Source organism: Osmerus mordax, chromosome 8 (assembly GCF_038355195.1).
Source record: "Osmerus mordax isolate fOsmMor3 chromosome 8, fOsmMor3.pri, whole genome shotgun sequence".
Classification (NCBI taxonomy): domain Eukaryota; kingdom Metazoa; phylum Chordata; class Actinopteri; order Osmeriformes; family Osmeridae; genus Osmerus; species Osmerus mordax.
Genome location: NC_090057.1, coordinates 4,576,436 through 4,590,627, shown reverse-complemented (window position 1 = coordinate 4,590,627; position 14,192 = coordinate 4,576,436). Strand labels below are relative to the sequence as shown.

General features: G+C 46.6%; 1 protein-coding gene across 1 annotated transcript; it reads left to right on the top strand.

The window, feature by feature from the left end:
* The first annotated feature begins 219 nt into the window (after window positions 1–219).
* thbs1b (thrombospondin 1b) lies at window positions 220–13,790 on the top strand. Its single transcript, XM_067241343.1, has 23 exons — window positions 220–384; window positions 556–638; window positions 838–1,397; window positions 1,607–1,682; window positions 2,104–2,193; window positions 2,320–2,429; window positions 2,887–3,012; window positions 3,814–3,910; window positions 5,019–5,192; window positions 5,388–5,564; window positions 5,847–6,020; window positions 6,180–6,307; window positions 6,488–6,640; window positions 6,953–7,171; window positions 7,409–7,516; window positions 8,091–8,250; window positions 8,640–8,758; window positions 9,793–10,027; window positions 10,202–10,429; window positions 10,695–10,966; window positions 11,099–11,196; window positions 11,327–11,466; window positions 11,737–13,790. The coding sequence occupies exons 2-23, from the start codon at window positions 575–577 to the stop codon at window positions 11,742–11,744; spliced, it is 3,516 nt and encodes a 1,171-aa protein (XP_067097444.1). The 5' UTR covers window positions 220–384; window positions 556–574; the 3' UTR covers window positions 11,745–13,790.
* Window positions 13,791–14,192: the final 402 nt, after the last annotated feature.

The following is a 14,192-nucleotide window of genomic DNA, read 5'->3' as shown; positions in this document are numbered from 1 at the left end:
CGGAATTTCAGCCTCTGGAATGTGGTGCTTTTTGTATTCTCTGTCCTCTTGTGTGGTTGTGTCTCGCGCTCCACTCTGCGAGGTAAGAGGATAAGCTCGTCCCTTTTTTCTTCTGGGCTCCGATTGGACCAGACGCGCTCTGAGGAATGTCAAGAAACTATTTAAATAGCACTTTGTCCCCTCGGCTTAAAGTTAGTTTTTTAGACTCCCGATACCGGAGAAGAATTACCATTAAAAGGCATTCTGAAGAAAACATTTTGTTGTTCATATCGGGACACTCGAATAAAAATAAAATAAAAATTCCAATTTGAGGATTATTGTTTCCATTGGACTTCCATTTCAATTTGGATTTTAATATTTCTCTCTTCCGATTGCATTGAACAGGTGGGTGAATTACATTTTGATTTACTTTATGTGCATTACGTCCTTAACATCATATTGATGGAAATGATACTGCATTTATAAACCCAATGACATGTTATTATAGGATCAAATCTTAATGGTTAATCCTGCAATTTTGATACATTAATTGTTTTTGTCTTATCCTTTCGGTAGGCATAAAGTTAGTGTCATCATGAAGTTGACAGGAATATTTTTACTCTTGATGCTCTGGAACTGCGAGAGCGCACGAGTTGCAGGTAAGAGATGGTGTTGGTCATACTTCAATTTGAACTTGAATCGTGTGTGTATTAAGTTTTAAATAGGCTACATTTTAAACATGAACACATTTTTACTTAAAGCTTGATATTGCTTTGATAGCACATTTCACGTTCTAATTTACATCAAAAATTGCCAAATCAGACAAAGACTCATTGAGCGTAATCATTTCCACCGCAGAGAGTCGGGACGACAACAGTGTGTACGACCTGTTTGAACTGGTCCAAGTCCCCAAGAAAAACCACGGGGTCACCCTCGTGAAGGGCGACGATCCATACAGCCCCGCCTACAAGATCCTCAACCCAGACCTGATCCCCCCGGTACCCGAGAACTCCTTCAGGGACCTCATCGATTCCATCCACGAGGAGAGGGGGTTCCTCTTGCTGCTGAACTTCAAGCAGTTCAAGAGGACAAGAGGAAGCCTCCTTACCGTGGAGAAGCTGGACGGTTCCGGCCCCGTTTTCGAGATTATTTCCAACGGGAAGGCTAACACCTTGGATGTGGTTTTCTCCACCGAGAACAAGCAGCAGGTGGTTTCCATTGAGGACGTGGACTTGGCGACGGGGCACTGGAAGAACATCACTCTGTTCGTGCAAGAGGACCGCGCGCAGCTCTACGTTGGGTGCGAGGAGGTCAACACCGCCGAGCTGGACGCTCCGGTCCAAAGCATCCTCACTCATGAGATATCAACCAGCGCGCGCCTCCGCATTGGCAAGGGAGCAGTGAAAGACCGATTTATGGTGAGATATGGTGGTGGATTTGTGACACATGGATTAGTGATTAAATCGGAAATGTATGATTTCAGTATTTCTGGAGCGTTTTAGAGTGAAGCGTTTTGTGAAAACTGTAAAAGTGCCATACCCAAATGTGTTCCAATTAAGATTTTTTAATAATACATTTTGTTTCATAATTTCGGTTTTGTTCTAAAATGTGCCATTAATACTTAAAGGGAGTGCTTCAAAACGTACGCTTTGTGTTTGGAACGACCCTTGATGCCATTCTGCGCAACAAAGGATGCCAAAACTGTAAGTAATTATAATCAGAAAAACGCGTGGCTATGTATGTGCCACTGCTGTTACCCAGTATGCTTTGACAAAAGAATGTGCATGCCGTTTAAGGCGCGTTTGAGTGCAAGAGATCTGTCATGGGAAGTTGTTTACAGTTTCAAATCAGTGTAGCCTGGGTTAACTAAAACTTCACAATCCCTCCAGGGAGAGTATGTTCCTTAGAGCAGAGTACAATGACTCATTAACCTCACAAAGATAGTATCAGACTAGATAACAATGAAAATAATTATCTGTTCTCCAGTCTAGGCCAAATCACAGTATGTCACAAATGACAAATGAGGTATGTTTCTGTTGTGGTTTTGTTAACTCCACCCATTATACAGTCTGTAGAACTCTAAAGTAAGTGTGTGTGTGGTGTCGTGTGCTTTACCTCCTTCAGCAATCATGACTGATACCATCACTCTGGACAACCCCATCAATGGATCCAGCCCCGCTATTAGAACCGATTACACAGGCCACAAAACCAAAGGTAAACAAGTTTACTATTCTCCAGAGGAGCTTTCACTTTTCACTTGTACTTATTCTGCCTTGGAAAATACAACAATAAAACAACATTTGTTTTTGGTTCCTTATCCATTGAGTGCTTTTTGTTCAGACCTGCAGATGATCTGTGGTTTCTCCTGTGAGGACCTGGCCAGCATGTTCAAGGAGCTAAGGGGCCTGGGGGTGGTGGTGAAGGAGCTCTCTAACGAACTGCGCAAAGTGGTGAGTCAGGACACTATTCTCACCCTGTTGATCTGGGAGCAAAACATGTCTGTGTCTATCTCTCTAACTCTCTGTCTCTCTGCTTCTCTTTCTCCCTGTTTCTCTACCTCTTTGTCTCTGCCTCTCTTCCTCTCTAACTCTCTGTCTCTGTCTCCGTCCTTCCTTTCCTAATATAGTCTCTGTTGTGGTTACTAGCACCTACCGTGGTTTATCCACCAAACTGCATGTTAGTTTAATAATTTACAAATTTGCTGCATCTTCACATGTAGTGAGTATCTAGACTCTTAATGAATCTGCCAGTCTGGGGCAAGGGAAACTAGAGCTCTTCAAGCTGTGAAAACCTGTCCAAAGTGAGAGGGATCCTCCTGGTACTAAGCAGAAGTATCCCCTCAATGCATTCAACCTCACTGATGTCTGTCTGCTTCCTGTTTCCTGTTTCCTGCTTCCTGTCCTCCAGACGGATGAGAACAAGCTGCTGATGAACCGCGTCGGCATCCACAGTGGCGTCTGTCTGCACAATGGCATCGTCCACAAGAACAAGGATGAGTGGACCGTCGATGACTGCACGGAGTGCACTTGTCAGGTGAGCAAAATGTGTGTCTGTGTGTGTGTGTGTGTCTGTTTGTGTGTGTGTGTGTGTGTGTGACTGTATGTGTGTGTGCCTGTGTGTGTGTGTGTGTGTGTGTGTGCGACTGTGTGCGGCTTTGTATGCACTCAAACAGACACACACACAATCATTGCTACTCAGCATGTTTCCAGCTTTGTCATCTACCCAGTAATTGGTAGGAGTCCAGACTGGCAGTGGGCCAGGAGAGAGCCACGTGAAGGGTCTGTGACCCACTCCATTGTGAGGGCTTCAACAGAAACTTGAATGCGACAAGACTGCTCCTGCCCTCTCGACAACACCTCGTCTCTAATTAAGAAAATGGCTGTAGTCTAGACAAACGGCTGGGTTAAAGACAAAAACACACTCCTTCCAACAACAACTCTTCTAATGTTCTGCGTTAGGTTTGAGACGTTAACATTTCCAGTGGAAAATAAACAGTTTTCGATCCCCTGTCTGTCGTCAGTCCGTTTCCCATTCTCTCCATCTGTTTCCGTATCTCCATCCCTCCGTTCTCCCATCCCTCCTTCCACTCCTGTTGTGCTTACCTGTCCAGCCCTGTTGGCAGACCAGCCTGTTTTGTTTAGGACTCAGTCCAACTCCCCTCTCACCTGCTCTCCATTATGAGGACGTTGGACTAGTTCCCGTCCTACCCTGACCCAATGGGCACACAACCAAAGACCCTCCTCCCAGTGCTGTTCCAGTGCACCTGCATGCCCTCTGCTAACAGGAGGTTACTCAAGCACCTCTCTCACAACATGGTTTGCTATTTCTTTGTAGAACTCCGCCACGGTGTGCCGCAAGATCTCCTGCCCTCTGATCCCCTGTGCCAACGCCACCGTGCCCGATGGGGAGTGCTGCCCTCGCTGTGGAACACGTGAGTACCCGATTCTGTCCGCCAACTCAGACTGAAGTGTTTCTAATCTTGTGCATGTTCTTCCCACACTCTCGCTCCTACTTATTCTCCATATGCTCCTTTTGTTTGTCCCTTTAAATAAAAAGCATCTGCTGAAGAATAACACGTGAAATGTGAATAGTGTTCATCCAGTACGGCATTCAACACTCATGCAGTTACATGCCGGCACACACAAAGGTGCTTTATTTTAGTCAGGATGTACTGTAGTGAATGGCCTTGGTTAAGCCATCAGAATGTGTGTGTTTTCCTGAAACAGATTGCTCCTTTAAAACAACTCTGCCTTTCTCTGAGAGCTATTTGAATGTTACTGACCAAATTAATAAAGAGAAACACCACAGGTATTTTCAGGACGAGGGTTTATATTCAAGAAATGTTCATTTTAAAGATGATTTAAAACTGCAATAGCATCCCGGTCAATGAAAAGCTCTTATGTGTGTTTGAACATTGGCTCATTGTACCCACAAAACATCTTTGAATCTTCAACTTGTAATGGCCGTAATTGGCCAAATTGGTTTAAGTGGGATGGAAAATTGGCTGGGCTTTTCAGCAGAGCCATCCTCAGTACAAGTAGAAGTGACGTGTTCCCGTACCTCAGAGGGCTGGGCTGCAGAGCTCTCTGAAGCTACGTAAACAAGGAAAGCCTCATGCATCACTACCTTGATCACCCAGGGTTACGGTACGAGTCAAGAACCTGTTTGCAGCATTCCATTTCCTCTCTGGTTTATGGCAAAAACAACATCAGCTCCACTCAACAGGGCATCCCTGTGCGTTCAGAGCAGAAGGGAGTGTTTCACTGAACAGGCTTTCCCTTACTACTGCTCCCTGGCTCTGCTAACCCCCCCCGCCCCCCCAACACACCACACTGGGCCTTCTCTCTTGCACAGCCTGCAGGGCCAAATACTCTCCATTAGCCCCAAAACTTTAAGAGCTTCAGGCGTTCATTTAGAGCTGATGGGGGGGCTTTCAGGTCTCTCCCTGGAATAACTCTCTCATTGTCTCCCTCTCTCCCATCTCTCTCCCCCCCCCCACTCTTTCCCTCCCTCCTTCCATCCATCCCTCCCATCGGTAGCGAGTGACTACGCGGAGGACGGCTGGTCCCCCTGGTCTGAATGGACCCACTGTTCTGTGTCGTGTGGGCGGGGCATCCAGCAGCGAGGTCGCTCCTGCGACCGCATCAACAACAACTGCGAGGGCACGTCGGTTCAGACCCGCGACTGCTACCTCCAGGAGTGCGACAAACGCTGTGAGTCCCACCAGCGCGCCCTCATCCCTCTCACCGACCAACACACTCTGCCACAGTCATCCTCTCGGAGTTCCTTCGAGATTAATACAAAAGTGAATTCAATTTGTTTGCCACAGAATTGTGACTAAACAACACTGGCAGAGTTCAAAACAAACGTCTCCTTGACCTTTGGCCCCTCGTTCTGTGACTCCCCAGTCAAGCAGGACGGCAGCTGGAGCCACTGGTCGCCCTGGTCCTCCTGCTCGGTGACCTGCGGCGCGGGCGTCATCACCCGGATCCGCCTTTGCAACTCCCCCACGCCCCAGCTGGGTGGCCAGGACTGCCAGGGCGAGGGACGCCAGACCGAGAAGTGCCAGAAGTCTCCGTGCCCCAGTGAGTACAGTTCTGAGTTCACAACCACGACTGTTAAAAGGTCCTGAGGTGCACATCCCGATTGAGCTTCATGCTCTGTCAGAGACAACAACTAACCTGGTGAGATTGGGGATGGTCATAGCTCAGTGGTGGAGCCTTTGATAGCAGATCAAGACTTGGCAGGTTCAAATCCCCCCCCTGTATATTGCTTTGGAGTAAAGTGACAGCTAAATGAACATGTTACGTTTAAAAGGTGTGTGTGTGTGTGCAGCAAGGCTGACTGTGTGTCTCCTCTCTGTGTAGTCAATGGCAACTGGGGACCCTGGTCACCGTGGGATACCTGCTCTGTCACCTGCGGGGGAGGGGCCCAAACTCGTAAGCGTCTGTGTAACAACCCTGTGCCCAAATATGGTGGAAAGGAGTGTGTGGGTGAAGCCAAAGACTCACAGCTATGCAACAAGAACAGTTGTCCTATCGGTAAGTCCCCTTCAGTCTTGAACAACATAACAAAAGCTTTCCTAAACATTATGTCATTGTAAAGTTTGAAAAAAACATCTGATCTAAACATTGGAGGTACTAAAGTGTTCCAGTTGTAAGTGACAGTTGGGTCCTGACAGCCTGTGGTTCTGTCCCCAGACGGATGCCTGTCTAATCCTTGCTTTGCCGGAGCCAAGTGCACCAGCTTCCCTGATGGGACCTGGAAATGTGGGAAGTGCCCAACTGGGTACTCAGGAAACGGCATCAAATGCAAGGACATCGACGAGGTAAGAGATGACAAACCAGCTGAATCAGGCATCAATTCATCTTCCATTTCATTCATCATTATCTGTACTTTTTTTCCATTTAGCAGACACTTTCATCCAAAAAAGACCTAAAGGCACCTTTTTCTCTAATTATTTTGCTCTCTCTCTCTCTCTCTCTCTCATCGTCCTTGTTGGTCACAGTGCAAAGAAGTGCCTGACGCTTGCTTTGAGTTCAATGGTGTGCACAGGTGTGAGAATACAGACCCTGGCTACAACTGTCTGCCCTGCCCAACCCGCTTCTCCGGTCCTCAGCCCTTCGGCAAAGGCGTGGAGGAGGCAGCCGCCAAGAAGCAGGTGAGCCCAGCCCTGACGCCCCGTCTCCTCGGATAACACTCACCCACCACACGTCTGATCGGTCTGCTTAGATCTCATCCGTCCAGAATCTGAGCTCATGCGTTAGAAGCCAGTTCTGGGAGGAAGAAGTCAGAAGGACCTGTTGTTTGGTAGCAAGTACTGTAGGCCTAGTAAGACACATCCTGCTTCCTTATGCGGAAGGACGGGTGTAGCTCAATGGTTGAGCATTTGACTGTGGTTCAACAGGTTGCTGGTTCAGATACCCCCCTGTGGATTAAAGCGAACACATACTAACATTCTCCCCTGCCGCAGGTGTGCGCGCCACGTAACCCCTGTCTGGACGGGAGCCACGACTGCAACAAGAACGCCCGCTGCAACTACCTGGGCCACTTCGCTGACCCCATGTTCCGCTGCGAGTGCAAGCCTGGCTACGCCGGGAACGGGCACATCTGTGGGGAGGACACGGACCTGGACGGCTGGCCCAACTCAGACCTGGTCTGTGTGGAGAACGCCACCTACCACTGCAAAAAGGTACAGGACGGCTCCGTGGCATCAAGTGAAAGGTTGTGCTGCACCATGGTACATTAACCATGTTCACCTTGAGGCTGAAGTGTATTTTTCTTTCTGACCCAAAGGCTCTGGCATATCTTTTTTTTAATGTTTCGTAAAAGGATATGACATCCATAAGTTAGGAGTTAAATATTACCATGCAGGATTTAATGTCTTACTAGACTGTTTATAATATCTGACATTGTGGTTTTCCTGTAGGACAACTGTCCCAACCTTCCCAACTCTGGCCAGGAAGACTACGACAAGGATGGCATTGGTGACGCTTGTGACAACGACGATGACAATGATGGTATCCCTGACGACAGGGTAGGTGGAAACATCCACTTCTGCCTATCAATGTCTAACAGTATACAGTATGTGTTAGTGTGTGTGTGAGAATGTGTGTGTGTCCAGTATTGGCACTGGGCCATGAATGTGGTTTAACATTCATCATTCATGCTGTGCAATAAGAAGGTGAGGGAGAGCGAGAGAGAGCGAGCGAGAGCGAGAGCGAGCGAGAGAGAGAGAGAGAGAGAGAGAGAGGGGGAGAGAGAGGGGGAGAGGGGGAGAGAGGGGGAGGGAGCGGAAAGCAAACATTTTCCCTTTTCAAAGCCAAACCTCAAATTCCAACACAGAGGTACCACTCTGAAGAACACACAGTGTATCCACGTAACCTAACATTATATTTGGGACGGAGCCTAAAAATAAAACACACTTTCATCCCCCAAACTCCCTGTAAACAGACCCCCACAGTCAGCCACAGCAAATTACATATTTCATGTCAGGGATGTTTTGGCCAGATAGACAGGGTGTGAACTGTGCGTACAGTTTGGACACGGCATGACAACTCCTCAAGGTCAGAGATAAACCGTGTGCTCTCCTTCCTTCCTCTCTGGAACAGGACAACTGCCCGTTCATCTACAACCCCAGGCAGTTTGATTACGACCGTGACGATGTTGGTGACCGCTGCGATAACTGCCCGTACAACAGCAACCCAGACCAGACAGACACTGACAGCAATGGAGAAGGAGACGCCTGCTCGCTGGACATCGATGGAGACGGTAAGGCACTATGACCATCCTGATCTCTGGTTATGAGTATGGTAACCATGACGGGAACATGACAAGAGAAGACAGATACAGATGATTTAGCTTCACTGCCACGCTGTGTAGCTACCGGACTTCATTATGTCTGTCCACAGTGAAGTGGGTAGGGTTGTTTGATTCTAAAGAGATAAAAAGCTACACTCGATTTCAGACTAACTGAGCTTGGCAAGTTCAGAGTGATTGAATTAGCCCAAGATGAGAGACAGGACGAGGAACCATGACAGACATAACATGACCCAGTTAAGCGGAATCAGTATCAGTTAGCGTTAGAGCTCATAACATGTTCACCGACAGATTGGAGATCGTCATGTCTAACCCAGCAACTATCACTAACTCTCCCTCAGGAATTCTGAACGAGAAGGACAACTGCCCCTATGTGTATAACGTCGACCAGAGGGACACAGACCTGGATGGCGTGGGTGACATGTGTGACAACTGCCCTCTGGAGCATAATCCTGACCAGGTGTGTGCCCTTAAAATCGTTCACACACACACACACACACACAGGACCTCCACCCAACACTCACCACCCAAAACCCTCATCCACATTCATCCTTCAACCCCTCTGTTGGGCCTCTCTCTCCAGTGAGAGTCTTACTAGCTCGCTCTGGGTCGCGGCAGGGCTCATCACGCTGTATGGGGGAAGAGCATATCCAGGCCTTGCCCGGGGCAGCTGCCCCAGGATTAGGCAGGTGGGGTGGGGAGGCTTTTCAATGGCCCATTGAGGTGGGCTGCAGGGGGAGTAGGGGCCCATAGCTGGTTGTTAGTGAAGAATGGGCCAGCCCTGGGCTGTGTGTGCTCATGTCGGCACGCTCTGGTCCTGCCCAGTCCACCTGGGCCACGCTCACATGAGGAGCAGGAATGTGTGGAACAACGAGACTCCGAGGGTGGCTGTGGGGGAACGTGGGTAGAACTGAATCCACACGTTTTATTCTCTTGCTTCCTCCCTTTTCTTTTCTCCCTTTGCTTTCTCATAATCCCTCGTTTTGACTCTTTTTTCCCCCCCTCGCATCCCTCTCTTCCTCTCTCCTTTCCTCCCCCTCCCCTCCTCTCACCCTCTGTTCTTCTGATTCCAGCCTCTTCGGCTGCTACTGAATGTGTGTGTAGACACACCAAGGAGAAAGGGACTGGAGATTCATGGCTTCAGATGGATGGTTTGCATGCCTGTGTTAGCAAGCAAATATGCTAGTAGAGTAGGAGAAACTCAAATTACTGTAAAAACAAACAAACAGAGGAAACAGAAGAATTGGGTAGGGTTTTTAATCCTAAGGAAATAAAAAGCTACATTTGATTTTATATAAATGGAGCTTGGCAGATTCAGAAGGGTGAGAGTGATCAGTCTTCTAGGTATGCATCCCATCACATGATCCGGTAAAATGGAATCAGCATTGGGTTAGCATTACAGCTCATAACATGTTCACCTGCAGATTAGAGATCCTCTAAAAACACGCCACAACCCCAGATATTAACCAGCTGTTCTCACTCTCACCTGTACAGGTGGACTCTGATGACGATCGCGTGGGAGACAAGTGCGACAGCAACCAGGACATCGACGAGGATGGCCACCAGAACAACCTGGACAACTGCCCCTACATCCCCAACGCCAACCAGGCCGACCACGACAAGGACGGGAAAGGAGACGTCTGCGACCATGACGACGACAACGACAGTATCCCTGACGACAAAGACAACTGCAGACTGGCCTTTAACCCTGACCAGCTGGACTCTGATGGTGAGTGGGCTGGATGGATGGATGGATGGATAGACAGACAGGCCGACCGACCGACAGATAGATTTTCTTTTTGATAGAATAAATCCAGGGCTTCATCACTGATCACTAGTTTCCTCTTGGAAAGCTATTTTAAAAGGACACTTTGTGTAATAATCGATGTTTCTTCTTCTTCAGGTGATGGTCGCGGCGATGCCTGCAAGGATGACTTCGACCAAGACAACGTGCCTGACATCTACGACGTTTGTCCTGAGAACTTTGACATCAGCGAGACAGATTTCAGAAAGTTCCAGATGGTTCCTTTGGACCCCAAAGGCACCTCACAGATCGACCCCAACTGGGTGGTCCGCCACCAGGGCAAAGAACTGGTGCAGACAGTCAACTGCGACCCTGGCATTGCTGTTGGTAAGTACTGTATTTAATTTGTGTTAGTACTATGAAAATAAATAAATAAATAAATAAATGTGTTTTATACAAGAGTTTGTTCCGACCAAGTCATCTGATTGGATGCATTCAATGAGTGCTAATAATTAACAGCACTAAGAATTTTAACTATATACGTTCATCACCTTGCTTACATTAACAACCATTATCTTTCAATACAAAGTATTTAGCACTTATCGCTTTTGTGCATGAAAATGTTCTCAACTGTTCTCTGCATTTTCCTCAGGTTTTGATGAGTTCAACTCTGTGGACTTCAGCGGGACGTTCTTCATTAACACGGAGAGGGACGATGACTATGCCGGCTTCGTGTTTGGATACCAGTCAAGCTCCAGGTTCTACGTGGTGATGTGGAAGCAGATCACCCAGACCTACTGGTCCAACAAGCCCACCAAGGCCCAGGGTTACTCAGGCCTGTCCATCAAGATGGTTAACTCCACCACAGGACCGGGAGAGCACCTGAGGAACGCCCTGTGGCACACAGGGAACACACCTGGACAGGTAAACACGCTGACATCAGATTATAGAGAAAGGAATTTGCCAGTTTGAAGTTGGATGGAATTATTTTTTCCTTTTCTTTTTTACCAACAAAATAACTTTGATTTAATCTCTGTTCTTTTTCATCTTCTGTAGGTGAAAACTCTGTGGCACGACCCAAAGAACATTGGATGGAAAGACTTTACTGCCTACAGATGGCATCTAATCCACAGACCAAGAACAGGACACATCAGGTACACAGCAGATACAGAATCACTCATCCCACATCTGTGTGTAGGGCACTCAAAATGGCCAGTTTCCTGTTTAAGGCCCTTTATTGTGACAATCCACCTCACCATTCCTGTGTGTCCCTCCTTGATTCAGAGTGGTGATGTATGAGGGCAAGAAGATCATGGCTGACTCTGGAAGTATCTACGATAAGACGTATGCTGGTGGACGGCTAGGTCTTTTTGTCTTCTCTCAGGAGATGGTATACTTCTCAGACCTCAAGTATGAATGCAGAGGTAAGGAACAAGATATGAACTGTGTATTTCGGCAACCTGTGGTGTTTAAGGGCAGGGATGGGAAGAGCTGAGTAGTAGGGCATTTGACTGCCAATCCAAAGGTCCCTGGTTTCCTATTATGTCGTTAAGGATGAAAGTATCTGCTAAATGAATACATTTCCATTTTAAATGTGTGTTTACATTTCATGTGTCACTCTTCATATCCAAATCTAGTCGAATCATCTAGTGATCAATCTAAAATATTTTGTTTTTTTTGTGTTCTCTTCGCAGATGCATAAATACACGGAGCAGGAAGCTCTGAGAAAAAAGCACCTTTCTGTACAAACATGAACTCACGTATTCTAGATGCCCAGGGACCTTTTTCTCTCCCTTTTTACGCTTTCAACTTTTCTGTGTCACGCACACGGCCTGGCGATGGTGTGCGGTCAGCCTCAGGGGAACTTGATGCTGGTTTGGACAGAGAACCAGCTGACTGCCAGTGGAGATTCAGATAGACTCCGCTCCACTCTCATCCGAGCAGAGTAGGTATCGCTGAGGAATCGGCCCCCTTTCTCTTACCCTGAGCCAGCGTCTTCTCTGTCGCTCCCTGTTTCTCTTTGAAAGACCTCATTCAGTTCTTCGCGGGATCGGCTCCCCATAGAAAACTAGACAACTATGCACTTCCCAACCTCAACGTCTCTCTCTTTCTCTCCATCTCTCTCTCTCTCTCACAAACTGCCTTTCTTTCATTTTCTGGATGGGCGTCCCAAAGAAAAGACTGATCATTTTCCCTCCTTAAAAAAACCCAACCAGATCTACCGGGCTGTAGATTGTGAATGACATGACCCTAAGTTTGCTCTGAAACTGCAGAAAGCATATTTTTTCACTTGTATGTTTTGTTAGGAGAACTCCTGACTCAGTGGCAGTTGAGTTACCACAAGTTATGGAGGGCTGATAACTCGATGTATGTCTTCATTTTTGTGTAAATAAGAACGTAAAAAACTGCTTTGCTATAACCAATTTACAGTATATTTGCTGTTAAAAGTAATTTTTGAGAAGTGTTGCAGAGACAAAAGAAAACAAAAAAACGAAATTAAAATGAGACGAAAAAAATTGTCAATACATCAATATGTACTTTGTGGCTGGCATTAGATCGATCTAGTTGAGTTATGAGCATTATGTAACATTCTCAGGGTAAGATGCGAGCTGCCATCTTAGCATTACAATCCAAGACACACAGCACCAAGGGAGTACTATGTTGAGCAGGTGGATGGCCAGAGCGAGACTGTCTGCCCAACGGTAAAACGTTTTACTGAAATTACTTTTTGTATTATTCTCCAAACAAGAAAACATCAGTTACAAAAATCAAGCCATTTGACAGAAGGTGTATTTCATCTTCGGAGGTCTAAATTAAAAACGATGTAAATAACACACCGTAACTTATTAAACTTTGTCTACAATGTAGGCAGCGAAGAATTCCAATATTATTTTGATGTTTTCTCGACGTACCTGGTGGAAATCGCCCCTGGTTAGTGGCTAACGTAAACAGTGTCAGCTCTGGCTCTCTGCTGCACAGCGCAGCCTGTCCTCCCCCCGACAGAGCGTCAGCTACCTGCCGTGCCGAGATCCAGGGCTTCTCGGTGAGATGTGCGTGTGACCTGTGTGCCTTTTCTTCAGAAAGAGAGATAAAACAAAGGAAACCTTTGATGTACAAATATTACCTCATTGCTGTGTATAATTTGATCAAACAAACAACAAAAAAAACGTAGTACTTTTTTCACATGCTTACAGAATACGAATTGATCCGACATTTTATTGCTACTGTAGCATGAGCTGTAAATAGGATTACTTTTCTTTTATAAGAGACCCCCGTGTTCTCTCTACCTGCCCAATGGAATAAACAGATCAGACGGGAGTTTTATAAATATGTTTTGCTTTATGTATGCTCTTTTTAATGGATAAATTATTGTTCTGTTTTGTCTTTGCTTTGTTTGTAAAGTTGATACAGTATGTGTGTGTAAGTGTGTGTGTAAGTGTGTGTAAGTGCGTGTGCGCGCGCACGCGAGTTTGTGTGTAGATAAATGCTATTTAAATAATTTATCAGGATTTGCTGCCTGAGAAAGGGGGCGTGTCCGTCTGTATAAACGGTTTGCACACTGACGCGAGGATGTTCTGTTCTTTATCGTTTGTACCTTTTTTTATTACTGTTATCATCGTTATTTTTGTACAATTAGTGATGCTTGTCTGTAAACATTTTTACGTAGTTATACAATGCAAAATGCTGTTTTTATCCATAGCAATTATTTTGTTACATACTTGGAAAACAATAAAATAGTTGTTTAACTCTAAAAGACTCTGGTTTCCTGTATCTGTTTAGGCAGTAAGCACTCATATTCACCTTCAGCTGAACAACAATGCCCTCATTGAACCAATGCGCTTCCCTGAAACAATGGACTTTATCACTGAAATAATAATGATAATTTACCAGACACTACCCCATTATCTGCATTACGGGAACCTAAAGTGGGTGAAACTGCAAAGGTAATGTCGACCACTATACCGCCGATGCCAAGCGTCACCATCAGCGTGCACCCTGACAGCAAGCAGAATGCCAGGCCCAAGTTCAGAGAGACTGGTGGAGGAGAAGGAGGAGGAGGGCAGGGACCCTGTGGTCTCCTGGGGTAAGGCACACACGCTCGCTCTCCTCCGGGCCACATGAGGAATGTGACACAGTCCTCTCCTCCTTG

Excerpts from the sequence above, each read along its gene's own strand:
- thbs1b (XM_067241343.1), top strand. The coding sequence starts at position 575 with ATGAAGTTGACAGGAATATTTTTACTCTTGATGCTCTGGAACTGCGAG. Across the intron at positions 3,911-5,018 it reads CTGCCCTCGCTGTGGAACAC|CGAGTGACTACGCGGAGGAC; the intron begins GTGAGTACCCGA and ends TCCCATCGGTAG. Across the intron at positions 5,565-5,846 it reads CCAGAAGTCTCCGTGCCCCA|TCAATGGCAACTGGGGACCC; the intron begins GTGAGTACAGTT and ends CTCTCTGTGTAG.